The 9725-nt window shown below is 33.4% G+C and overlaps 1 protein-coding gene across 7 annotated transcripts in view; it reads left to right on the plus strand.

Annotated features, from left to right (window-relative positions):
- Nucleotides 1-6780, plus strand: part of LOC149561846 (ARM repeat superfamily protein) — a 240946-nt gene extending 234166 nt beyond the window's left edge. For 3 of the 7 annotated variants that reach the window (XM_089825376.1, XM_089825380.1, XM_089825382.1), the window contains one exon: nt 6371-6780. In XM_089825376.1, coding sequence (XP_089681502.1) covers nt 6371-6462 — 92 coding nt within the window. In that variant the 3' untranslated portion in view covers nt 6463-6780. The remainder of the gene's footprint in view (nt 1-6370) is intronic. The other 4 variants (XM_089825383.1, XM_089825377.1, XM_089825378.1 and 1 more) reach the window with 3 other exon arrangements.
- Nucleotides 6781-9725: the final 2945 nt, after the last annotated feature.

Consider the following 9725-nt stretch of genomic DNA (forward strand, 5'->3'; position numbering starts at 1 on the left):
CAGACTTGTTTAAAAAGTTTTATAAAGAATTAGGGATTAAGAGGGAGTACACTGTTCCTTATACTCTAGAACAAAACGGGGTAGCAGAAAGAAAGAACAAGACAATTATAGGAGCTACTAGAGCTATGTTTTTTGACCAAAATCTAGAATATTATCCTTGGGTTGAAGCCTCTTTGTACTGCTGTATATATTTAAAATAGAAACCCTCGTTCCCATCTTAAAGATAAAGCCCCTGAAGAAGTATTTACTAAAGTAAAGCCTAATATAAGTCATGTTAGAATTTTTGGATGTCCTGTATATATCCATGTTCCAAAAGAAAAGAGAACCAAGTTAGAACCCTCTGGGAGGAAAGGTATTTTTGTAGGGTATAGTGAAACTTCTAAGGCATATAGGATTTTCATACCTGGACAGAAAACTATTGAACTTAGCAGAGATGTAATCTTTAAAGAAGATCTTGCATTCAAAAGAGCCATAAGTTCTGATGAACCTTCTCCTTTATCTAGTTTTGAAAGAAATAGTGAATCTAGATCCCAGAGGGAGAACTTAGAAGAGATCGAAGATGAAATTCAAAATATGAACCTTGAAGAAAATTCAAGGAAAAGACCACTTTGGGCCATAAAAATAGTTGAAGCAGCTCAAGACTTTGTTGCACCTTCCGGAACAGTCAGAGAAAGCAAAAGACCTAAAAGATTCTCTAGTTATATAGCAAACATGAGTGATTTATCCAAAGCAGAGCCAACCAATCCTTCTAATGCTATTAAACATTCAGCCTGGAAAGAAGCTATGACAGAAGAATACCAATCTATTATGAAAAATAATTTTTGGGAAATTGTTCCAAGACCTAAAGGAAAATCTATTGCTTTTTCCAAATGGATATTTAAAATAAAGCATGCTGTTGATGGTAGTATTGAGAAGTATAAAGCCAGATTTGTAGCCAAAAAATTTTCTCAAAAGGAAGGGATTGATTATGAAGAAACCTTTGCTCTTGTTGCTAGATATACCTCTGTAAGAGCAGTCTTAGCAATTGCCGCATCAAAGGGACATAAGGGGCATCATATGGATGTAAAAACAACATTCCTAAATGGAAAGATTTCAAAAGAAGTATATCTGGAGCAACTAGAAGCATTTGAAACCCATGATTCTAATGCGTTTGTTTGCAGGCTCAAGAAAGCTCTGTATGGGCTTAAATGGACTCCCAAGGCCTGGTATGAAAGAATTGATAAGTATCTCACCAACTTAGGATTCTCCAAGAATGAAGTAGATCCAAATTTATATTGTAAAAGAGGTAAAGATGATATGGTAATTCTGATATTGTATGTTGATGATTTACTAATAACAGGTGATGATCATCTCATAGATCAGTGCAAGAAAGATCTAACTAGAGAATTTGAAATGAAAGATTTGGGACTCCTTCATTACTTCCTAGGATTGAAAGTACGATAGAATTCTGACAGTATCATACTTAATCAAGGAAAGTATACATCAGACATTTTGAAGAAATTTGGAATGTGGAATTACAAACCTATGTCTTCTCCAATGGAAACTAATTTACATAAACCTAAGGAAGTAGCAACAAAATCACCTTCCATAGATTCTACTCTCTACAGACAAATGATTGGGTCTCTTATGTACTTAGTAAATACAAGGTTGGATATTTGCTATGCAATTAATGCCTTAAGTCAGTTTATGTGTGAACCAAAGGAGATTCACCTAGTTGCAGTTAAACACATTATGAGATACCTACAAGGCTCTCTTAATTTTGGACTCAAATTAAGAAAGTTGCTTTAGACTCGCATGGATTCACTGACTCAGATTGGGGTGGAAGTGTTAAAGATAGAAAAAGTACTTCAGGGTGTTGTTTCAGTTTACAATCAGCTATGATATCTTGGATATGCAGAAAACAGTCTTTAGTAGCTCAGAACTCCACAGAAGCCGAATACATTGCAGCAGTGATGGCCTCTTGAGAAGCAGTCTGGCTGAGGAAGTTACTTGTAGGATTATTTGGGCAAGCCATGAATCCTACTATTATTCACTGTGATAATCAGAGTTCCATCAAGCTCTCAATGATCCCAATTTTCCATGATATGTCCAAGCATATTGAAATTTCTTACCATTATGTAAGAGATATGGTAGATAGGAATTCTGTAAAATTGGAATACATTTGCACTGCAGATCAGACAACAGACATACTCACCAAACCTCTATCTAGAGTGAAGATAGAACATTTTAGGAGGAGACTTGGTATGGTTGAGTTGTAATCCATTTGTACTATTTTGATTTTTTAATAAAATAATTTTATTTTTTGTCAGGCTATTGACTGTTATGGGCTCCACCATGTGTAATCATTATTTAAGAGGTGATGATCTCTGAAATAACGAACACTTGTATAAAAGGCATTATGAGAGATGACGATCTCTTAGATAATGTACTAAACAATAGATTTTACTATAAGATCTAGATGAGTTTTAGATCATATTGTGATGTTGACATTGCTATGTTCATGGGTTAGAAATTGGATAAAGGAAGAATCTTAGTATTGTCCGAGTTTATCCTATATTTTGGTAGATCTTAAAACTCAGGATCATGTTGTGATATGGAAATACCAGTTTCTATGAAATCATAACTTGGATAAATGAAGAGATTATTCTGCAGATTTATCTTGTATAATATCACTAGTGGCAGTGATTTGTCATATCACAGGTTTAGTAATATGACTTTGTATCATGTGTTCTATGATACCACATACTAAGAAGAGACAAAACAGATATAGAGTATTAATTCTTGCTTATTCATTTGTATTGGTGTTGCTAGATATAATATCTCTCTATAGGATTATCAGGTTAAGAGGGAGTGTTAAGAATATTAACTAAGATAACCTATAGGTTTGACAATACAGACCGTACTTCCTCTTAATGGTAATATATCTCTAATGTTGGCATTAAATAATATATATCTCTTCTATAGGTGCCAGCGATTTCTAATGATGCAACTGTTTGATGCTTGACTAATCTAACACATAGTTAGTCTTTATTAATTTGTGTCTTCTAGATCGCCGACTTAGGAAGAGATTAGTTAGTGCCAATTTAGGAAGCGTTATGTCCCTGAAGGATATATAGGTAAGTTGTAAATGCAGATTAAAGGACACACAGTTAAAAAAGTCTGCTCCTCTAAGTATTTATATCCTGCGATTTATATCTGAGATACTCCCTCACAATAAAAGGTTAAATATTAAGTATTGGATCTGCATCAAAATAATCTCTAACTTCATCAATATTCAAAGATCTTAGAAGACCATTCTCAGCATCTAAGACTGGATTAAAAGTCTGATTCAGATATAAGGAATTAGCAGAAACTCTACAACTTTTCATGTAAATAGTGTTATCAGCTTAATTGAAGGATCACTGCCTTCCATATATAATTGTTGTCTTAATTGATATCCATCAGTCCTTCCTTTTAAGAGCTCCAAAATTTTGTCTTTTGTAATCTCCATTGTGATTGTTACCTGCACAAAAATGTCTTAAAACACAAGTCTTGTCAAAGAATCAGTAAGTAATCTCCATGAACCTTGAAAAATATCCACAGTTTAAGCCTTCCAAATTGCCCATAAAATATTAGTTGACAGAACTAGCCAAAATAAATTATACGAATGACTTAAATTCATAAACCTCCTAAAAAACCAAAGAAAATTTCTTACTAATGAACTTCACTTAATCTCCCTGCCCCACAAATTTAGCAAAGAACATGTTCCAAATGTCTGTTGCAAAAGAACAATAAAAAAAGATGTCTAATGCTCTCAAGTTGTATACAAACAGAACATAAATTTACCATGGAAGAAGAAATCATATAGGGGAGTTACTGAGATATGAAATACCATTTAAAGCAAGCAATTTTACATTCTAAAACCTTAGACTTCAACATCTTTAAAGCTCTTGACCAATTCTCTGTGGAGAGGTCAAGATTCCAACATTTGTTTAAGTGGTTAGTAAGGTCTTGGGATGAGATTAAGGTTCTATAAATAATTTCAGGCTTTAAATTTTGTATGATTAGTTCCTTCAGTCCGGGTTAGTCTCTCAAGAAACACATTGTCACTCTCTTTTTGAACTAGGAAATGAATGATGTTGCTTGCCTCCCTAACAATGGAATAAGTTTGCCAATGAGTTCGAGGGAGACTAAATTCATCACACAAAATACTCAAGACTTTTTTTAGTTGTTATACATGATATTGCTAAAGCATCTTATACCTTTGAAACCCCATGTTTTAGCCAAGCATCCTTCCAATAAGGGAAGTGGCTTATCCTTTTTTGTAAGTTTCTACCAGATTGATCTGTTAGAGTTCAACGAACTAATATTAGATTTCATGGATCCACAGTTTTTATTGTGAACTCTTATAATCTCCCAAGCTTCTCATATACTTTTGAACACATTCAATCCAATAGTTATAACTAGAAACTTACCAATTGGAATGTCATTTAAGGGGAGTTATTTTCCAACTCTAAGCTAGTTTGGAATGGTTGATTGGATGTCATTCATATCAAGTACCTTCCAAGTTTCATTTCTACTGAAGGCTTTAAACATCCACTTGCCAGCCATATAGGTGATTTTTTTAACCTCCCAATCCTAGACCTCCTTCTAACTTATCTGAGCAGCACCAAAGTCTATTATCATTGTGCTTTTTCCTATTACCTTTCCCATCTGACTAATGGAACTATCTAGTCTTTTTTCAAATTTCATTCATCTGGTAGCTACTAATAGCCACATTGAAGAATAATAAAGGTTGTAAGATCATAATATTTTTTGACACACCTGAAACATGCTGATTAAAGAAAGGTATTGTTTATTGCGTTGATAGTTTTTAAAAAATATTTTTCTCTTAATCCATTCCTACATCTTTTTCGAACAGGGCTCAAGAGTGAAAGGAATAGCAAGGTACTTAACCAATTTGTTAGGTTTTCCCTATTGAAACTTGAACATATTGAACCAGTCTTGGGTCTGACTGTCCCAACTAAGAGTTATACTTTTTGCCTCATAAATTCTAGCTCTAAATGCTTCACAAAACAGATTAAATTTGTGCATAAGATATTCAATATTGCTTTCTTCAAGATTAACAAACATTGCAGTATCATTTGCAAATTGAATCTTTCCAATGGGTTAAAGATAATCTGTTAACTTTAGGAGACAAAATTTAATCTCACAGAATGTAGAAAATTGGATCTGAGACTATCACAAACACAGAAGGGGCAACAAAACAGCCATGCATTCGTGACCTTTACAAAGATAATGATCAGATAGAGATCCATTCACATCCACTTGAGGTACAGCACTATTGAACAGGGTCCTCACCATTTGGCAAAAGGGCCTCTAGAAGCCAAAAGCTTCAAGCATCATCATCAGATATGAACACTCCACTCTGTCATAGGTCTTCTCAAACTCAAGTAAAAGAATGGCAGTATTTTGGTTGGGAGTATTAGTCTGTTCCATGGCCTCTCAGCTAGTAATGAGATTCTTTAAAATGTCTCTACCTGTAATGAATCATGTGTGGGTTGAGCTAATAAAATTGGGGAGGATATCCCATAGTTTAAGGGCCTGAATCTTATAGAAAACATTGACTAGAGTAATCATTCACCAATTCTTGATTAATGTCTTTTCCCCATTCTTAGGGAGAAGTTTGATATTACCTTTATTGATGTTATACCCTAGGGAACCTTTGTCTATGGCTTCAAAATATACTTGCAGCAGGGCATCTGCTATCCAATCCAATTTTTTTGTCGAATTCAATTGGGAGCATCTGCATCAAGGGTCTTGTCATTACTCAGTGTTTAAATTGCATTTACCATTTCTACTTTAGACACTTACAGTATAAGAGTCAATAATCTTAGTGCATATATAAGAAGTTGAGAATCTTGCTTATATAGGCAAGGGCAAAACTTAAGAAACATAAGATTATGACCAGTGTCTGAATCTTATGATCCGAGATAAAAAGTAAATACTCCCAGAAAGCGACAAAAATAGTAGAGTGAGGAGAAGATGGACTTCAATCACTTGTTCCCCGTAGTAGGTCACTTGATAAGTAAACTAGATGTGAAAAGGACCCAAGAGGGTAACTAGTTAGAGAAAAACCTTTTTCATAAATCTTCTCCTAGCTTGTGACCAAGACTATATTAATTAAGCAGTAGTGTGAAATATTTAACGAGGACACAGCCCAGCCTCAAGTTGATTTCTCTAAAAAGAAAATCTTTCTTGGTGAGCTCACAATTTCAATAATATTCTATGATTTGTTCATTTTCTTGATTCAGAATGTATGGTATTATGAAATGAAATTTCAGCACAAAAGAACTGTTTCTATATCTGATTAACATTTATTTCTTTCCAGCAGCAGCAGCTCGATCCACACAACATACAAGCGAATCAACTTTGGGTGAAGGTGATACAATTGGATTAGCAGCAATTAATACTGTTTTCTAACTGACGATTTGATTGGCATCAATACATGTAAATTACAAATTTTTGATGGTCATATTTTGTAATATCATGTTTGTAATCATTTGTAATACGAGCTGTAGTGTTAAGAAAAGATCTGAACTCGTGATTTAGCTAAGAAACAATCGTTATCATTAAAATAGTAAATGTATTGGATGAGTTAAATAGTCTCCTGGGAAAGTGAATGAAATTCACAATATGATGTGCATGTGGGAGATTAAAGATTTTCTGTAAATGGAACAGTTTCAGGATTTGAGAGCTGTTTTTTCTAACAGTAAGTATATTCTATTAAGAATGTCAGAACAGGCTAAAATGATATACTAGAGGTATGAGCACTCCAGAATTGCTTTTGGTATAATTCAAATCTTGAGCATATCTATAGGAAAGCGATATAATTGGATCGGTAGCAATTAATACAGTTTTCGAAATGAAGGCTTGATGGGCGTTAATTCATGTAAGGGACAAATTTTGATAAACCATTTTACTTTGTGATATTGGATATTTGTATTGTGAGCTGTACTATCTATTGGTTCCCAAAACCACAGAATGGAAATCCAAGAGCTTTGCCAATTCTCCAATAGGATTCCTCAATCAGTTCTAGCCAACAAACGAGAACAATCGAAATTCCCCTATACTTTAGGCTTCCCTACACGTAGGCGGGTAAACCTTTACCTCAAACTTCATAACCTAATGCAAGCTTTTCTATAGCGAATTTAGACTTTGTGTTCTTAGGTTGGCGAAATCTTCAAATTTGATCAAAATAAAAGTTATATGAATGCTTTGATATTTTATTTGTGAAATGAGTATTATTTGAATGAAAGGAATAGTGTTTATGAATTATGGATATGATTGAATATCGAATTTGAAGACTTCAGACGTTAACCCATTTTCTCGACATAAATTGCGGACCAATCCCTTATTCTACTTTGGGAAAATAGAGTCAAACTTCTTTAGATCCTTATATACAACCTTGAAATGACAGTACTTACACCAATCACTACTTCATAGACTAAAGTTTCAATTATGAATACAAACCCTAGTCTAGTTGAATTTGATTTCTTTGGGAAAACCATCTAGACAAAACTTACGTTGACAACATTTTGTACGCAACTTCTAATGATCAAATTACTTGTGTTGGAATCAATTTTTCAAATTTAGCAACAATTAATTTTAAAATTAATAATCACAGGGGATAAATATGAAAGAATATTCTAAACTTCAATTTTAAAGACATAAGAAAAACACAACTCTTGCATTAAATTTGTAAAATGAGTACAAATGGTCTTTACTTATTTACAATAATGAGCATATCTAAATTGCAAATAATATTTTATAACTCCTTATATCTCATTTTCTTATCCTCCAGTGCTCTTCGTAATTGCTTCTTGCTCCATGTTATGTTGTATTTATAAATAACATACCCCTATTTATACTCTAGCTATAAAGTTAGGTGTGACCTTTCAAATGAAAAGTCATTTCCTTTTAAATATATTACATAGCACCTTTCTACTATTATAATTGTAGTTTGTTTAAGTTGTTATGTCAAATTATCCTAGATAATTATATCTCTAACATGGCATTTGTTTTTGTCATTTTCTATCATTGATAATTGTACAATAAGATAGTGTCACACTAAACCATTCTTTTCAAGTGATTCCATGAGTTTGGAATGGTTGGATGCGAACTTAGAGCCCCTTATCCATGGAGTGCAAGGATGCTTAAGATAAAATGCAATGGGCTCTCAGCTGAGCCTTAGAAATGTATTCCTTGCTAGTACTCATGCAATGGGAGGTTACAAAAACAAGATGCAAGAATGTAAATGTCCACTAGGAGTTCCTCAAGGATGCAATGCAAATGTAGATTAAATTACATGAATATGCAAAATGCAACTTGATTAAAGCAAGATGAGAGTATTACAAAATCAACCTAGTTATGCTATGTGAGTTAGGTTATAGTAAAGGAAACTAAGCTATCATGCAACTACACTAAAATGCCATGATATGTGAGAATGTAGACAAGGAAAAATGGAAGTTCTCCACAAGCTCCCAAGGATTCAATCGATAAACCTGCAACATAACAATGTTGAAGAGTGGATCCTTTGAGAGGGGGAAAGCTTTTTCTTTTAAAGTCTTATGGACGGTGGAGATGAAGATGAGGATGATAAAAGATCAACGATGGAGTTTGAAAATAGGAGTGATCCATGTGCACAGGCAAGTCAACCAATAAAATAGAAGTTGATTTCCCATATAAGACAAAAGTCACAAAGTCTTTTCTTTTAATTTGAAAAATAGAAAAATGACTTTATCTGTGCATTTTAAGTGGGTTAGAAGAATGGGGTCTTTTATTTAATTAAAAAAGGACATGTTCTTTTAATCTAATAATGTACTTAGGATAGCATATTCAAACTATAGGTTATAATCAAATTAATTGATTTTTAGCAATTTGGTCTAGGCAAATGATTAATTAATTTAGCTAGAATGCTGAGAAGGGGGCTAATAGTCTAGATGACCATTTTTAGGGGATTACAATAATCATATAATGTCTAACTCCAAAGCTGCTTCAAACAATTTAATATCTTTCAAAACCAACAACACCCATTATCTTTGTATGTATATATAAATCCATTTTATTATTTTTCTGCAATCAAAGGTTATCACTGAAGACTTTATTCATCATGTCATGATTTCTTAATCCTTTATTTGAGCCTCTAAAAGTATTATCACCATTGCTAATATATTCGTTGATACAAATACAATGCTAAGTGTCATTGGGATCAATTATTGTTTTGTGTTTTCTTCTAGTTTATAACAATTGCATATGATTTTATTTAGTAAATGTATCCTAGCCTCTGTCTTTCCTAGCCTCTGTTTTTTATCGAGACTTTGAACAGATAGATAAATAGATGGAATTTCAACGTCCATAAGGCTATAATTAGCCTATGGGATACCTTAACCACTAAACTGACTTTATTAATTCAGTTCTCTTTTTGTGCAAGCTGATGGTGAGCCAACTAACTACTCAATGTTGTCTTTGTTGAATAGATCGTACCAAGATCTGTTAGATATTGTATCCACGAATTTGACCCTATTGTCTATGTATGGATCACATTCTAAAATAATATGTTATTTAGTTTCCACTTTCCCAAAATTACAAAATGTGCAAACTCTCTCTTCCCAAGGCTCTTTTGGCCTCTTCCATCTTTGAGTCTCACATCGAAGTTGTGGGAGTTGGTTCTAAGTTGATTAATA

This window comes from Cupressus sempervirens, chromosome 4 (genome assembly GCF_028749045.1).
Source record: "Cupressus sempervirens isolate cs-2001-9-10 chromosome 4, ASM2874904v1, whole genome shotgun sequence".
In the NCBI taxonomy this organism is placed as follows: Eukaryota; Viridiplantae; Streptophyta; class Pinopsida; order Cupressales; family Cupressaceae; genus Cupressus; species Cupressus sempervirens.